General features: G+C 46.5%; 1 protein-coding gene across 2 annotated transcripts in view; it reads left to right on the forward strand.

Moving 5' to 3' along the window:
- LOC144729112 (uncharacterized) overlaps window positions 1-16,697 on the forward strand; it is a 35,341-nt gene extending 18,644 nt beyond the window's left edge. Inside the window, exons 1-6 of one of the 2 annotated variants that reach the window (XM_078609068.1) lie at window positions 1,166-1,887; window positions 4,708-4,794; window positions 7,639-7,739; window positions 8,792-8,890; window positions 10,987-11,436; window positions 12,974-16,697. In XM_078609068.1, coding sequence (XP_078465194.1) covers window positions 1,831-1,887; window positions 4,708-4,794; window positions 7,639-7,739; window positions 8,792-8,890; window positions 10,987-11,436; window positions 12,974-13,538 — 1,359 coding nt within the window. In that variant the 5' untranslated portion in view covers window positions 1,166-1,830 and the 3' untranslated portion in view covers window positions 13,539-16,697. Of the gene's footprint in view, window positions 1-1,165; window positions 1,888-4,707; window positions 4,795-7,638; window positions 7,740-8,791; window positions 8,891-10,986; window positions 11,437-12,973 lie in introns of those variants that run through there. The other variant, XM_078609067.1, reaches the window with a different exon arrangement.
- Window positions 16,698-17,564: the final 867 nt, after the last annotated feature.

Below are 17,564 nucleotides of genomic sequence, written 5' to 3' on the forward strand. Positions count from 1 at the left end.
AATGCAGCTGCCAGATGGTGAGCCGGTGCCAAATTGCCGCCCAAGCTTTGCCGTCCTCTCTATTTAAGGTGCTCATCATCGTCATCACGATTCATGGGCAGATAGCCCGCGGGTGTCCACGACACATTTCGTCATTTGTATCCACTTTCCTCTGTCTTGTACCACCAATGTGCTTGAGTCGTGGGTCCGTCTCTGGCACCATTCTGTGACATGGGTGGGAAAAACACGATTTTTCCAGCGGAAGGCATCGGGTTTTTTATTTAATACAATTAAACCCGATTTTGGGGAATTAAAACCTGGTTTAATGAATACGAAACTCTGATCCAAGGCTTAGGCTGCTTCCTCGTCGGTGCTGCTATCATCGTACTCGGGGCCGTCGGGCACGGGGTAGTCGTAGAATGCGGCGGGCAGGTTGGTCTTGATGAACACGAGCTTCTCCTCCACAATCGTGGGCGCCAGTGAGTTCCTTCGCTTGGAATGGATGAAGCCCATCGTTGAGAAGTTGGCGAAGTGCGGTTCTGCAATTAGGACCAATTACACCGGATTTCTCCCAATCTCAGACGATCGGGTTTAATATAAAAAAATAGACAATTAAACCCGATTGTAAAAAACCCGACTGTGCCACCCTTGTTCTGTGATGTCGTCGTCTTGCCATTCTCTCTGTGAGGTCCTCTGTTTCCGGTTCCTTCCATTGTTCTTACTTTTACGTTGGTCACTCCTTATGAGTAAGGTGTTATTGGCCAATTATTTTTGTTACATGTATAAGGTATCCAGAGCACATGGAGAAACCCACACGTGTATGTATGTGTGTGTGTATATGTGGGGAGCGGTAGTGTAGTGGTTAGCGCGCTGCGCTACGAACCCGGCGGCCCGGGTTCGATTCCCGGCTCACTGCCACCCAAACACCACCTTTGACGATTATCTGAATCGGTCCTGGGCCTCCCCCTAGGTCGACTCGGCCTCAAAAGTTTAACCCGGTGTGGTGTGTAAACGTCGCCACTGGGGAGACAAAGGCGGCCGGGCGTGGTGCTGGCCACCCCACCCGGTCGTGTGCCGCTCCCGGCCTTCGTAGGTGCTTCTCGCCAACAGGACCATTGCCCCAAACGTCGCCTATCCAATGTTGCGTTTTCCCACAGGGTTATTTGTGAAGGCGAGTGTTTTTTTTAGCATAAGCCATCTCGTCAATACACAGGCGTAACTCTCAAACGCAATTCTGGGCTGTTGTGTACACGCAGTCCGGTGATCTTTAAAAAAAAGTCTGAATTTGTCGCTAACGTGAGTTAACATGCGAGCATTTCTTTTTACAAAGGCAGACATTTCTTTTTACAAACTAACGCTTTCCCCAATTGGGTCTTGTCTGGTTTTCAAAAAGTCGCCAGGCACAATAACCTGGAAGGAAGAAGTGTGCAATACTGTGCGTGGGGAAAGTCCCGAATGTGTTTCTCTAAGTGGGGGAAAAACGCGCCCCGAATTGGCAGCTGTTTCATACCACCAATGTTAAGATATCTCGGCACGTGACGAAACGAGTCTTTTTTTTCATACACACACTAGGGTGAGCATCTTTTCTTTCTGCTCGGGTGCCCAAGGGGGTGTGGTGACCGACGAATCTGGAATTCCCCTGTTTGATTCGGCTTGTAGTATTACTGAAATGTGTAAAACCCCTCGCTCTTTGCTGGTCTAGTCGGCTTGTATAGCTCTTGCGTGAGCACAGAGCAAGGATTGCCTCCCGTTGTCTTGAGTGCGGATTTGCCGTCTGGTTCTATACGTTTTTTTTCCATAGTTGGCGTTGTTTAAAATCTTAAACGAGTTGATATTCGTGAAGGAGCAGCGATGAGCTGTCGCGACCGCAGGCGCGCGTTCAACTTGGCGTTTTGGCTTGAGAGGAAGGTTTGTGCAAGATGGACCGATTGTGTGTTTTTCTCGGGATTTTTGTGCTCCGTTGTAGTTCAACAGCTTAGAACGCAACGTATTGTCTGTTTATTGCTCGATTGTCCTTCCGTCCGTCGTTTGTGTGTTTTTGTGTCCTATTGTTTATTGCTGGTCCATCTGTCTTGTCAGACACTATTGATGTCTTTCTGTCCCACTCCTTTGGACGACCTTTTACCTACTTATGTGTGTTCCTTGTGAGCGGTGATGGAATGGTTTGTACTGCTGCGCTACGAACCCGGCGACCTGAGTCCGATTCCCGCTCACGGCCAACACCCAGTGACGATTATCTGAACCGGTCCTGGGCCTCGCCTAAGTCGACTCGGCCTCCAAAAACGTCGCCACTGGGGAGACAAAGGCGGTCGGGCGTGGTGCTGACCACCCACCCCCCGTGTGCCACAGTGCCGGCCTTCATAGGTGCTGCTCGCTAACAGCACTTGCCCCCAGTCTGTTGAGGCTACACGGACGGAGGGGATCTTTGTCTTCATTGTGCGCTTTGGCCCCTTTTAGTCGGCCATCTGTCGTAGCTAATTAATTATTTAAATACGAGGTGAGATGCCCGTTGTGAGCTACAACATTTGTGCTTCTTTTGTCACGGAGAGCTGGAGGATCCAGATTGGTTATTTATAAGTTGCAAGCAAACAGTATTGAAATTTGGTCTGTTAAAGTTGATATACATTTTTTTTAAATTAGAGTTCATTTAATATCTGTGCCGGTGACTCGCCCAGATGTATATTGTTGAACTTCTTTCGCACCGTACGTAGCCAACCGTTCTAATCGGAGCCACCGTGATTAAAAAAAAAAGATCAGCAGTTGATGTTGTTTCGAATGGATTGTTTTTTTCTTCTCAGAATCACGTGAGCCATGATCTGTACGTTGAAAAATGAAGGCCTCTCCAAGCCGATGCTGTGTCTCTCATGGGTCTTGTGATGTTCTTCTGCACGCGAGCTGATTTTTATCGCTCGGTCCCCACAGTTTGATGTTGTCTCTAGTGGGTTCCACAACTAGAAATTCTAGCTCTTCATACTGTGCTCATACTAAATAATCCGGGTCCCGTTTTTCAAGTCAAGATTTTGGACATTGTGGGGGCTGTCTCACCGGTTTTAAATGAAGGACCTCAATCTTGAGTGATTACATTTCTGTGGTTGCATAATTACTGATTTCTAACATTGCGCGGTTGGCTACTTTCGCTGCGAAATAATTTTAACATGCATACGATTACAAATTTAGATTCGAGCTTAAGGTGTTGGCTTGGAATTAACTCTTGTGTACGTTGTCACAGGATCTTTAAAATAAATGTTAAATCCAATGCTTGGGTTGTTCCATGAAAAAAATTGTGGTTGGGAATCGCACTGGTTGTTAGACTTATCATGTGCACGATATTCCATCGTCAGCCTTGATCTATCCACTGCTGGATGGAAGATTCTCCAAGCAATTGCCATCTCTCGTGGTCTCGCGTTGTAACAATAAACCTAGCGCAAGCATAGGAGTTGCTTTCATTTGCTCGTTATTACAAGTGTATCCTACGAGTAATGCATATTGTTAAACATGGTCCGCATGTGTGTAACGCTCTCAGTAGACTTGCCTTATGGTAAACTGCATTGTGAAGTCCAGCAGGGGTGGCAGAGTTTAGTGTCTGTCTTCACAATGCTCATTAACATAATTGTCCTCACCTGATTCGAGGAATGTCGGGAATTTGTTTGTTTTCTATTCCAGTGCCAGGTGTCCAGAAAAATGCAGACCTTGCAGGAATTTGTGTTTTGTTTTAAAGGGCGAATTCGGTCGAGTTCTCAGAAGGTTAATTTCGGTTCAGAATCCCACAGGCTAGATAAATATTCAGATTGTGAAAAGAGTAATTATTCTAAAGGTTCTGATATATCTATACGAAGTAATGTGTGCTCTTTGTTTAACCCAGAAAACCTTCACGGAGTCTTGAGCCACTTCCCCCCCCCCCGCTCCCCCCACAATGTACGCCTCGGTTACAGACAGATGATGGCCATTCGAAAGGAGAATATCACTTTTCCCTCGGTGACATGAAAAAATTGTGGATCCTATGTTTGAAAATTGACCTAATTTTATTTCGGCCTTTGTCACTGACAATTTGCATACACTTTAGAGAATGTGTTTTTTTTTTCCATGTTAGGGTTGTCATAATGTTTTATTTCACCAGGTAAGGCCCACTGAGCCATATAGCTCTTTTTCAGAAGTGACCTGGCCACAAATGATAGCTCCAACGGAGTGACCTATCAAGTGTAAATGTATCGCAGCCAAATACTCTAAATGCATATTTCTAAATGTGGAGGAAAAACCGGAGGATCCGGAGAAAAATCCACGTGATCACGGGGAAGGAGCCATGCAAATATACGGGCGTTAGGGTCGGGATCGAACCCACTACCTCGTGTATACCAGGCGAGGTAGTTAACATCTCGTTGCCGTGGTGCCCCCGAAATAGATGGTGTCACGCGATCAGCATGCGCACTCTTGTCCAGGGATCAGAATTCACCGGTTCAAACCAATTTTGACCATTCGATGTAAAACTTTTACAACCTGAAATAATTGCTCTCGCTGCGTCTAGAAGAAGTACTTTTTCTTGTCGGCAGCATCGGATTCCATTTCCGCACTTGGTACGTGTTCGGAGCGTTATAACTCCAAGAGTGGTGGCATTTATGCCTCCATTCTTCGTTCTGTCAAATATGTGATGGACGGCGTTATGATCTGTGCGTTTTGTTTTTGAAAACCAATCATTGTTTGGATGTTGTGTGTGGTTTTTTTTCTCTCCAGGAGTTCATAACGATTCGAGTCCAGGAGCCTTTCCTGCACAACAGAGATTCATGGCGACCGTACATCAGCTATGAGATCTTCCTTCACGTAAGGCAGCTTCATTGTTTCGCCGGTAAACAATGGAGGGATTATAATCCAGCAGCTGATGGAGCAAACATTTATTTATTTTAATACGTGTAATGTTTTTACTGAGATACGCACACACACAAGTCCGGTTTAACGTGCCGGGGAGGTGGGGGGAGGGACAGAAAAACCGGCGCTTGCACAGATCTAAGGCTGGGGAAGAAAAAAATACTCTGGCCATCCAGATTAGGGGGTCCTCTGGTGGGGGTAGGGGGGGGAGATAATAACCAACATTCGAGGGCAGTGGTTCTTCTTAACCTGGGGTGCACGCACGCCTTGGGGGTGCGAGATACAAATGATCGAAGTTAACCAAAAAAACCTCTCTCATGGAAAATACAGTACAACTACTTTGTTTCATCAAACCCTACGTCTTTATTGACGTAATTTTTTTTTTACGATTGAGAACCAAAGTGGTGGAGGCTGCAGTCAAGGTGAACAACCACTGTTCTAGGGGTAGATCGGGTGTGGGAGGGCGGTGACGAAGGGACACACGACAAATCACGTGACATAAATGCTGCTTTATGAGATGGGGTTACTACTTCTCCATTCTGGGCCCATCCACTCTCAACTCACAAAGGGGAAATGTGGCGGGGGGGGGGGGTTAGGGAGGGGGTGGATGGAGCATTTTTAATGACTGACATGATAACGAGCGTGATGGTTGCGCAGTACGATACAACTCAACGTGGATTTACACGTTGCCTAAATGAAACGGGATCTCGGTTTTTACATGAGGTGTGGTGTGAGTCTTGTGGGCTTTACATTTTTGTTGGGGTTTGAGTTGCCTTGGTCTAATGGTTCCTTCCTGTTGGTTTTGTCATTCGTAGCCACGTCGCTGAAATGGCTAAAAAAAATAAACTATCTGCATTGTTGTACACTAAAAAGACTTAATTTCTCACTGAATATTTTCCGTGTCGCTGGTCGGCTGGAAGTGGCCACATGATGATGACTAGTGGGTCAATCCATGTAGCGTGAGCTGTACTGGATGTGGTGTGCCGAGCGTGGAAATATTTTCTGTCTCATTTGACGCAGGACATACATATCGAGCCGAAATGAAGCCCTTGTAGTAATGTAACAATTAATTTTTTTACTTTATTGTTAAGATGATGATGATGATACGGGCATCAAGTCAACGCATGTAACAATCGATTAGAGACGATTAATTAAACTTATAATGGTAATGTTACTTTCAGGTCTAATGGAACAAACAAGACGGGAAATTGGATGGAGACTGACAATTTCAAATGACAAAACGACAATTGTTTCCCAAAATTGTGAAGTGTCTGGAACCTCGATTGCGAATTAATTCCTTTTGTCCTGACGATCACAAATAATCATCTGGAATTGTATTTTTTTTTTATTTTGTCCTGACGGTCAGTCATCCCAACGATGAAATAAAATCATCCAGCATAGTCATCACGAATGGATCCTCCTCCATACCCTTGTGTGTAGAATTTACAACAACTGCGGGGATTAATATTCTTATGGTTCCACCTGAAAACGGAAGCTTGTGTTGCCTCCGAAACGTCGTGGTTTAATTGAGTTGTTTTCATTTTTTAAATTTTTTACCTACGTGACTTTACCGAAAAAAACGAAGAGTATGAATCCTTGCAGTCACGAAAGCCTCAAATGTAGACTTCATATTCTTGGTTCTTTCGGTAAAGTCACGTAGAAGGGAAATAAAAATATAAAACAATAAAAAAACTTTACCGAAAGAACCAAGAATATGAATCCCTGCAGTCACGAAAGCTTTAGATCAAAATTTTACTGCAGGGATATTATAAACTTAACTGGTCCGGGCGAATCGGCGGTCGAGCGAGCGGCTTTGCGCAGAAGGTTGCGTCTATAAATCGTGATTTGGGTTTGGACTCGGCCCATCATCATGCCAGGTTTGGTTAAATAGAGTACAACTTAATAGCAAACTCAATAGTAATTGTTGTCTGGATACACTCGCCCCTGAGCGTAGCAACGTGGACTTTCCATCACTGGCTTCAGGGCTGTAAACGGGATATGATCACTGCCTCAATGCTCATTTGAGCCGGAAATCAACAATTTTTTGGTTAATACTTTGTCAATCAATTGCATTCGAATCGTTAAAAAAAACCTCGATCTCACGCACACGACCATGCACATGTCATTAACGGAATATATTTCATGCTGGATGTAATTACCAGCGAAACGTACTCAAATTGAAAATGTTGTGGATTTACTCTCCCACAATTGGCTGTGTTGGGTGATGGAGGGTTTTGACACATTTATGCTTACGCGATCTAACCCAAAAGCCTTTATTATGAATAATATTGGTCGCGAAAGCCTACGTGTTAGACTGAAAACCCACACCATTTACAATTCAAGCAGTGATGTTTTGCTGGCGATTTAAAACAACAAGCTTCATCAGGTGACAGCCAGAATTGTGGAGAAGTACTACCTGCAACGTTTAAAAACACAGCGCAAAAACAAATGCGATACGAAAACCCGTGGAACGCGACGATTATGTGGGTTTTACTCTCCAACACTCCGGTGTGCTGAACTAGTAACTAATTAATAATTCAAATTTAGAATGCGCATTCCATCCTAGGATTCCAATGCGCAATGCATGAAAAGCAGGAAACAAAAACAGAACCAGGGCAACCGACCAAACTAAGCCACTTTAAAGACAAACCTGACTATAGGTGGCTGTGTCGGGTTTAACGACACATTAATATTTATGCAATCTAACCCAAAAAACGTTCATTATGGATTATATTGGTCGTGAAATCCCTACTACTACTGCGTGTTAAACCGACTTCGTCCCTTTTTTTGTGCGTGCAGACGAACAGCATCAGCTTCACCCGCAAGACGTCGCGCGTGCGGAGGCGCTTCAGCGAGTTCGTGTGGCTACGCCAGAAGATGATGAAGAACGCGTCCATGATGTAAGCGATGCGGCTGCCGTGATGTTACGGTACAACCCTCCTCGGAAGCCGCAGTAATGCTGGGTGATGGTGGGTGGTGGGGGGGGATCCTAACGGGAGGCATATTTCGGCATACTCTTAAGTATTAAATAATGCTTCGTGAAGTAATTTCCGTTACATTTATACGCAGTTAATAACGAAGGATTTTTTAAAATCAAAATGCGTAGGTTTTTGTAGACGATATCGTGAGTTGTGATAGATTTTTTTAGTTGGGCCAATTAATGAATGAATCTGGTCAAATTTGTTGTCGCAAAACCCCTCCAATGCCCGACATCAGCCAATGGTCATGGTGTGCAAGCGTTCTAACGTGTTCACGGGTCACCCGAAACAACTTTAGCATCCAAGTTTAATTGACGTTTGATAACGTAACAATGCTTGACAACTATTTAACGGCAATTTTTTTTTATCTCTCCCGGAATACGGATTAATCAGAGTCGCTTACTATCGAGGTGAAAGGCTGAGGTTCACTGGATGTGTAATAACTGCGGGTTTTTTTTACGTCGTGGTTGAAGTGTGGTTTTTGTTTTTTCTGTGAATTAAATGAGAAAAATAACGTTAACCGGAGGACACATTACACAACATGTGATGTACGGGGCAACGGATTATTGCCAAGTTCCATACAACAGATGAGCACGGTGTGTATTCACAGCTTTATAATTGCTTGTGCACGCACACAAACGTTGTTTTTGGGTCGGAGAACTTCTGTTTTGTATTTTTTTGTTCTTTCCTTTGGTTTGTTTCGGGTAGAGACTCTGCCTGGCGCTCAACTCTGGACCACTAGGGTTAAAGAGTTTTGAGAGATGTAACTGTGCGTAGCTAGTGGTGTGATGTAGTGATGTGGCTATGGGGTGGAGGGGGAGTGGTGGGGGGTTGCAGTGGGGGGGGGGGAGGCCAGTGTATTGACCATGGCCGATGATGATTGTTAGCCATTGTTCACTTGCAGGAGATCCTTACGACGTGATGTTCGTTTGACAATGTCCCGATCGTTTTCACTTTTTTATCTTTCGCATCAGAACTGTGCCGCGTCTCCCCCCGAAGGACCTGTTCTTCAACTGCTGGTGCGATGACGAGATCGAGGAGCGGAGGAAGGGCCTCCAGACTTTCCTCAACAAGTGAGTGTCGTCTGCGTGGTCACGCTTTGTCAGCTGCTTGATGATTGTTGGTGCTGTGGGTGGGGGGGGGAGGTTCCGCCAAATCGGATTATAGGTCACCGACTAGACAAGGGGTCGGCAACCTGCCGCTCTGGAGCTAGTGTGGTGGCTCTTTGGGCTGCCCCCTTGCTGCTCTTTGGCTTCCCCCCCTTGTGACTCTTTGGCTGCCCCTCCCCCTTGCGAATTTTTGGCTGCCCCCCCCCTTGTGAATCTTTGGGCTCGCCTCTTTCAGCTTTTTGGCTGCCCATCTCCCTTGCGAATCTTTGGCTGTCCCATTGCGACTCTTTGCCTGCCCCCCCTTGTGGGTCTTTGGCTGCCCCAACCCCCCCCCCTTGCGGCTCTTTGGATGCCCTCCTTGCGGGTAGCCGTTTAACCAAAAAAAAACCCGTAGATGTCGAACGTAATTTTACGTGAAGACTTAATGATTAAATATGTCAGGGGAATGGGTTACTGTGGAATGTCTTGGTTACAACAAAACGTACAACAGCTGAACTGTAATGTTAAATAATAACTAAGGGAGGTAAAAATTATATGGACGGTTTATTCCATCACCTATTTTGTTTATTTCGTTCAGAATAGCATTCGTCATCTGCTGTACGCCTACTGCTGTGTTTGAGTACGTGCACAAGTGGCTCTCCTTGTGATGCAAACTATTTTGGCCAAGGACTAAAACAACAAAAAATGGCTCCTCTTCGAAAGGTTGCCGACCCATGACCCAGAATCTACCTTCTCCTGCTTATGCAGTGCGAGAACTTTTATTTTTATCAACATTTGACTGGGGAATGTGATCATAGATGCCTGTCCATGAAGAGTTGCGGTACAAGTATGGAAGGTCCCATGTGAATATGTACCGTGCTCACGGTCCTGTTGTTTAGTTGTTAATATATATTCTTGATTGCTCACTCGGCACCTGGTTTTTAACAACGCCGCCAAATCATCGGCGTGTTACTCTCGTGATGACGTGCTCCGAATCCTACACAAACGCGTTACGTTTTTTCTCGCAATCCAATGGTGGGGGGGTGGGTTGGCGAACCGCGTTGTGTTGCCCGGCAAACTTGAGTTTTCGATGCCAGAGTGTGCAGGTGCTGGGTGGATTATGGCTACCACATTGCAGGGTCATGACAGATTTACCGCTTTGGTTAGTGGGAGAGCGCGGGGAGGTCTTTATCAATATGTAGTGTTGTAAAGGACGGACTTCTAAACTTCTTTATGGCACACACTGTTTATTGTCTTAATACACAGTCCCTATCACACAAAGGGGTATATGGTCCCCTCACCCGTTACCCTGAGGAGGTACAGCCTCCGGACCTTGTACAGCTCCACACTCACGCTTAGCTCCTAGTCTAAGGAGGTACAGCCTCCGGACCTTGCAGGCTATCTAATCTGCCTGCTATCCCAGCGTCCTCTGGCTGGACCTAGGGGATCTCCCCCCGACCACTGGTTACTCTGAGCCCTAGCCCGGATAAGGGCTGGAGGGCTTGGTCCAGGGTCCTAGATGTCTTCGGCCGACTTGGGTCTTCGTGTAGCAGAACTGGCCAAGAGCTCTCAGCGCTCCGGCTTTTATACCTGTTCGTGGCCGGGTTGTCCAATCCGCGGCCACCTTGTGGAACCCTCCGATTGGTCCTTCCCAATCTGGCGTTTGGATCCTACCTCACCCCATTTGACCCTGACCGTTTGATTGAGCGGGAAAACCTTGTTTACGATCCGCTCTCTCACAGCTTGCGAACAGCGAGTAGTTATCACCACTACAAATACATGATGACGATGATTTAAATATGAGTCGCTGTCCGTTCCCACCACCCCAATAGGTTAATGCCTTGGTGGATTTTGCCTTGTAGAATGAGGATGGTTTAGTTTTATTTGTATGTTTTTGGCTGATTTGTTTACCTTTACTTTGCACTCCTAGAGTGTCTTGGTATTGTTTGCTGTTGTAACGTTCTTACCCGCCGCCACTGCTGGACATCTTTGAAAAAAATATTTTCTAGCTCATCGCATTCCTCCGATATAAACACGTGATTCTGATTCGCTAACACCCCACCCCCCGTCCCCTGCCGCAGGGTGGTGGAGATCGCCCCTCTGCTGGCCGACAGCCTGCTCCACCTGTTCCTGCAGAGCGCGCTGAGCCGCCAGGAGATGGAGGGGTGCGCCATGGGCCGGACGCCGTACTCTGTGTCGCAGGCCGTACGCTTCCGTTGCGGCGTTCCCGGCCACGACGGAGACGACGGCGAAGGCGGCGCCACGGTGGCCATTGTGCCCCTCAAGAAGTGGCAGGTGCTCGAGTACGGGGACTGGTTCGTCATCGAAGAGCTCGAGCCATTCGAGTTCCCGCCGAGCCACCCGCTCGAGGTGGTGGAGGAGGAGGAGGAGCAGGAGGAGAAGAAGCAGGAGAAGGAGGTGGAGGAGGAGGAGGAGGAGAGGGACGAAGCGATAGAAGACGACGACGAGGATGATGAAGATGGCACTGCAGTACCCATTGTTAAGAAGCGTTCGACGCAGAAGGACAGAAGGTAATAATGACGATGACGACGACGATGTTTGATCTTTCAGCCAATTCGGTTGGAGCACTCTTTCAACATGACTTGCAATCGTAGGGTTGCGAGTTCAAATCCCAGTTGTGTGTCGACTAATATTATTCTATTTTTAAATCCTTTATATTAAGTTCACTTGCTTGCTTGCGTGCTTACGACCGTGCAAATCTTTTGGTCGTTTTTTAACCCACTTCCCGTGATCCAATCGAGCTGACATTTTGCACACAGACTCGTTGTGCGTGACAATTTATTTTCGTGACATTTTTTTTCCAAAATTTTACACTTTTTAGGTAAAATGTTTTTATATTTAATTACCAATTGCTTAATGGTGGCAGGCAATCATCTGACCCATAGGTGGCAGCCATCTCAAGCCAGAGGACTAGAGGACTCTAGCCGCCCATTTCAAAGACCAATGTGGGCTGGGTTGTGGCCCATTGAACACGCATATAAAGGATTTATAGTGAAAAACTTTGTTTTTACGGGTTAATTTTTTATTATTGTTAAGTCACTGCTCGAGGAAGCCCTAACCCACGCCGTGTCGGTCACGGGTGGTTGTTTGACCGCACTTCACCTGCTGCGAGCGATTGATCTGAATTGGTGCTCTCCCCCCCGCCCGTTCTTTTAACGACTTGTACTGAATCGGCATGGTAAAGTATGGTCAAACACCCCCCCCCCCCTCCACATAACCGACGATGTGGCTTGGGGGGAGGCCTTCATCTAGCAGCGGATTAACGAAGGCCTCGTGAATTGTTACAAGTCGCGGTGGCGAGATGAATCACATTATCATGTGAAGCGTCACGTGTGAGGTCATAGGAACTAAGTGACGAGAGAATGTGGAAGGGGAAGTCGTGTGCATGCTGATAGTGTGACACCATCTGTTTCGGGGCGCCACGGTGGCGAGATGTTACCTAGCTCACCTGGTGTACAGGAGGTCGTGAGTTCGATCCTGACCTGACGCCTGTATATTTGGAGTTTGCGGTGTCTCTCCCCGTGGTCGCGTGGATTTTTCTCCGGGTCCTGCGGTTTTTCCCCTCCACGTTTAGAGTCGACGTACGTTTTGGATGATTTTGCTACTGCTAGAAATTTGCAGACGATAAAGCCGCCTCGTTGAGCTATCATTTGTGACCAGGTCGCTTCTGAAAAATGGGCTACATAGCTCATTGAGCCTTGTCTGGTAAAAGAAAGAATGTCTTCTTGGTTCTTTCGGTGAAGTCACGTAGAAGGGAAATAATAAAATAATAAAAATAAAATAATTCTCACGACGTTTTGGCCACAACGCAAGCAGCCGTCCTCAGGTGAAGAACAGGTCTGTCGGCTGCTTGCGTTGTGGCCGAAACGTCGTGAGAATTATTTAATTATGTTTTATTTGTATTATTTTATTATTTCCCTTCTACGTGACTTTACCGAAAGAACCAAGAAGATGAATCCCTGCAGTCACGAAAGCTTTAAATCGAAAAGAAAGAATAGTTGGGCTCCGTTTGTGATTGTTGCGTCCGGCCCTGTCTGTCCGTCTCAGCGCCAGCAGCTGCTCCAGCGGCGTCTCCGTGGACAGCGTCTCCAGCAGCTGCAGCCCTCCGGCTTTGCCAGGCGGCGGGGAGGCCACGACGAGACGGGTGGCGCTCGGGCTACAGCCACGGGAGGAAAATGTCGGTGGCGACGGCGATGGTGGGGACGACGACTACAACGGTGGCGGCAGTGGAAATGGCGACATTGGCGATGGTGGTGACGTTAGCAACGTTGGCGACAGCAGCGATGGTGGAGACGTTGCCGATGTTGGCGATGGTGGCGACGATGGTGAAGTTGGCGACGTTGGTAAAAGCGATGGTGGAAACGGTGACATGGGCAATGTTGGCAACAGCGATGGCGGCGGCAACGACGACGACAACAACGGTGGCGGCAGTGGAAATGGCGACATTGGCGATGGTGGTGACGTTAGCAACGTTGGCGACAGCAGCGGCGACAACGATGGTGATGCCGATGGGTCGGAGCCAGCGGAGAGTTCTCCTGAAAACCGTGACCACGGTGAATCGGTCGACACGAGCGACAGCGCGGTGTCCGGGAACGCCGCCTCGCTGCTTTGAGGAGTGCGACTGTGTCCATGGGAGAGAGCCGGGCCCTTGCTCTGCTACTCCTGTGCTTGTTGTTGTTGTGCTGTTGTTGTTGTTGTGCTGTTACCGCTGCTGTTGTGCTTTTCTCTAGGGCTGCCGCGATGTACGTTGCCGTTTAACGCCCGCGAACAATCTGGTTGGCAGGGTGTCGTTGCATCGCGATTGTCGCTGCACGTGATGTTTTTTTTTCCTTCTTAAATGTTTTCGTGACGAAATATTTACGGAACAAAAAAACCCCAAAATTATTAAATTTGGAAATAAACGCGGTGTAATTTTCCCCCTTCAAAAAAAAGAATCCAAAGTAGCTCATGGTATAGAGAATTGGCTTTATCGCTTTCGCAGTTACTCAGATTAAATCGTGTGATTGATAGCATATGCGTGTTACAAGCATATTAGATTGTAAAGTTGTAATCGTTTAAATTACTCGTCACAACCGCTTTCATTATTGCGCCCGTAATGTTACCAAACTTCTCAAGAGTGCAATTTTTTTTGCCTAGTCCCCTGGGGGCAGGCTTGTATTATGTAAACTGCAGATGAATATACTTTAATTCATCTTTTTTTTCCCCACTGGAAGCACAGCAATGCAAAAAAACCACAATCAAAAATTAAATCTCCAAATTTATGGGAATCCGATATCGAAATCACATCGTGAAATTTGATCTCGTATCGTGAGAAAATATAAATATATAGCGGCAAGCCCTAGTTATGTACCCCCGGGGTCTATTTAACAGGGACGGAGTGAAGTGGGAGGGGGGGGTAGACCAAACCGCCGCGCCGGTTACGATGTTGAAGAAGCAAGCTGCGCGAGGTTGCATCGCTGTCAAAAAAAAACCCGCTGTGGACTAAGTACGTTTTTGGGTCTGGATGCGTGTCCGTGTCCGCATGGCTTGTCGCTCGCACAGCCAACACCGTCCGCGTCCGCATATCTCACACGCCTCCGATTAGCGCGGGTGGCGGATAGAAGTTTCAACGTACGCACAAGGGAGGGTTTGTTTTTGTGAATTTTAGCTGCATGCTGTTTTACTTACGGTGTTTTTAATGTTGTTCTTGATCGTTATAATGTTTGGTGCTGGAGACTACGCCGCTGCCGTGAGCAATGTAAGTCCGAGATGAATGTTTACACTTGAAAAAACACACTATTCCTATTGGCGTTAAGTGATATTAACAAAAAAAATAAGGATTGGTGATTTAAATTAGTTGTTTTTTTAAATTAAAATTGAAAACGACGAAGATTTGTTTCATTTCAGACACCGATACTACGCTTGAATAGGTCGTGTTTTTGTTTTCTCACGTAAACCTCACCCAATGCGTACGTTCTGTTTAAAGCGAGCGTGATTGCATAATCATCGCACGGTTACCGTTTTTGAAGTAAGATTTCAAAAGCTTGGTCTTACATGTTTACACTTCTGTTTTTTCCCCCTTAATGTATGCGTGACCTCGTGTAAAGTGTCTAACTTAATATAAATTAGTTGTTTTTCATAGCTTGAAGACACTGTTGTAACTTTGCTGTAGATAATAGTTTGTGATTGTGATAGTACTAACGTCATTAGCTGTAGTTTTGGTTTTACCACTTAAGTTTTAGGAAGTAGAACACATTTAGACCCTGCCGGGGGTAACTTGGCAGCATTATATTATTACTAAAAAAGGGAAATAACTGTCGCAACAAAGCAATGCAAGTCTCTGTAATATGTTGGTTAATGGACCGTTGTTAAACCGATGTGAAATGCAAATGTTTTTTTTCCCCTACACAAATACTTTGCAAAAATTGTCTCGAGTACCATCATGGTGTGCCAAAGCCCTGCTCGAGTATTCTCAGAATGTCTTTCTCTTTGCGCCATTTCGTGTTTCGACCGCTGCTCGGCCACCGCGTCGCGTAGCGCTACACGACGGGCTCCTCGGGTGCTCCGCCAAGTGCGCTGCACTTCCGATCCCAGAGAGGAGGAGGAGGAGGCTCGTTTCTATCCGACGGGTTTCCACCGCAGTCTGGTCGGCAGGTTGCCGTGTTGGTGGGGTTCAAGTGTGGGCGCGCCGTACTCACACCGCTTCCCAAAGGTGTCTGCGCAGTGTGGAGAAGTAGGCCAAGTATCCTCTACAAGGGGGTCTCTAGAGCTCACTCCAGTGAGCGAGGCCCTTCTGCACGCAGTAGCTTGTACAAACAAATCCATTGCTGTTCTTGGTTCTTTCGGTAAAGTCACGTATAAGGGAAATAATAAAATAATAAAAGTAAAACATAATACGACGTTTCGGCCACAACAGCATCATTGAGACGCTGTCTTTCCGACAGACCTGTTCTTCACCTGAGGACGGCTGCTTGCGTTGTGGCCGAAACGTCGCGAGAATTAGTTAATTATTAATTATTATTTTATTATTTCCCTTCTACGTGATTTTACCAAAAGAACCAAGAAGATGAATCTCTGCAGTCACGAAAGCTTTAAATCGAAATCCATTGCTGTTACCTTTTATACCCAACAAAGTAAAATCGTGTTGCACTGCGAGTCGCAGGCCCCCGGCCCCCACCCCCAGGTCTCGCAATCGAACTCTGATTTCCTGCCGTTTTAGATTTTTAAGCGTCGAACATTGAACGTCACGGAAAACTTGACGCAAGAAAGAATCTACCTCTTTGACCCCGGATGGGGGGGGCGGGGTTTGACACGGCGTGGAAACGTGCGTTGCCAAATGACACACACGGTGTGCAAGCAGATGGTCTTGCCTCCCCACGGACAGGGGCGGTCTGTGACTTGCCTTATTTTCCCTTTGCTCAAGAGTTGATACATTTGCGCTGTTCAGGTTCAGAAGCAGATTGTGGCGCGGTTTGGGATGTTAATTGGGATCGTGCCTCCTCCTGTCCCTTTGATTTGCATCACAAGCGAAGTGCCTAAGCGTTCATATTTAACAAAAAAAGTGTGGCGTTCATTTTGAGTACAGGTGCTATGGTGTGTGTGTGTGTGGGGGGTATAACTGATGTTAGGGAATCAAGTGATGTATGCCAACTTCGTTATACACTGTTGCGTCGACTGTCACAACAACAGCGCTGAGGTTTCATTTTGTTAATCTGGTGGTGTATGCTGTGATCCACCCGTTCACTGCGTTCAATATTGTGCTGGCCAAATAAAGGCAAACTCAGGTTTTCAATTTGAATTAGTTCTGTGTGTTTTTTTGTCGTGTTGTATTTTCGTGTGCGTATTGTCGCGATAGCATTTGGAGGCGCGGACATTGGCGGTGTGTGAGTTGGTGCAGAGGTTTCGAGCAACGAGCAGGGGGACGGCTGTGAGATATCCTGGGTTCGAATCCATGAATCCGCCAATTAATAAAGCAGTGTCTCCAAGTGTCGTGAATTGTTGGTCTGAGCCAAGTCACCAATTTCCCTGCACACGAATGAAAAGCACCACCATTTAAATTGTATTTTGTGCTTGATTTATCGAAATTTACACTTTATAATGAAAATATCCGCTTGACTCGTGTGAAGAACCTGGCTCAGGTGGCAGAGCGGGTGGGAAAGTGCCTCTTTATTGTGCGTACCAGCGGTCCCTGGTAGCTCTGTGATCTCTACTTCCGTGGGCCGGTCTCTGAACACCGAACGATTGAAATGCTCTTGCGAGAGATGGGGGGTCGTACTTTGTCGAATGGCATGACGCTGATTACAGAATAGGGATACAATTGGGGGATTCATTCTTTTTAAGGTCACATTGAAAACACGTTCCTTCGGAGTGGGCAGGTAGGAACTTTGTTGGACAGCGCATTCGTGCACGAAAGACAAATATGCACGACAGATAAATAATCCCTGATGGGCAGTGTGGAACCTACTCTTAGTTCTTTCGGTAAAGTCACATGTAAAGAATGAAATTAAAATTAATAAAAAAATAAAAACAATAAAATCACGACGTTTCGGAGGCAACACAAGCTTCCGTCTTCAGGTGAAACTGTCACAGCTAAATATCTGTATCAAGACAATACTTGGAGTTGAGTAGTTTGGAAATATTCCGAGAAGGTTTACAATAT

Source organism: Lampetra planeri, chromosome 31, assembly GCF_965212315.1.
Source record: "Lampetra planeri chromosome 31, kcLamPlan1.2.h2, whole genome shotgun sequence".
Taxonomy (NCBI): Eukaryota; Metazoa; Chordata; class Hyperoartia; order Petromyzontiformes; family Petromyzontidae; genus Lampetra; species Lampetra planeri.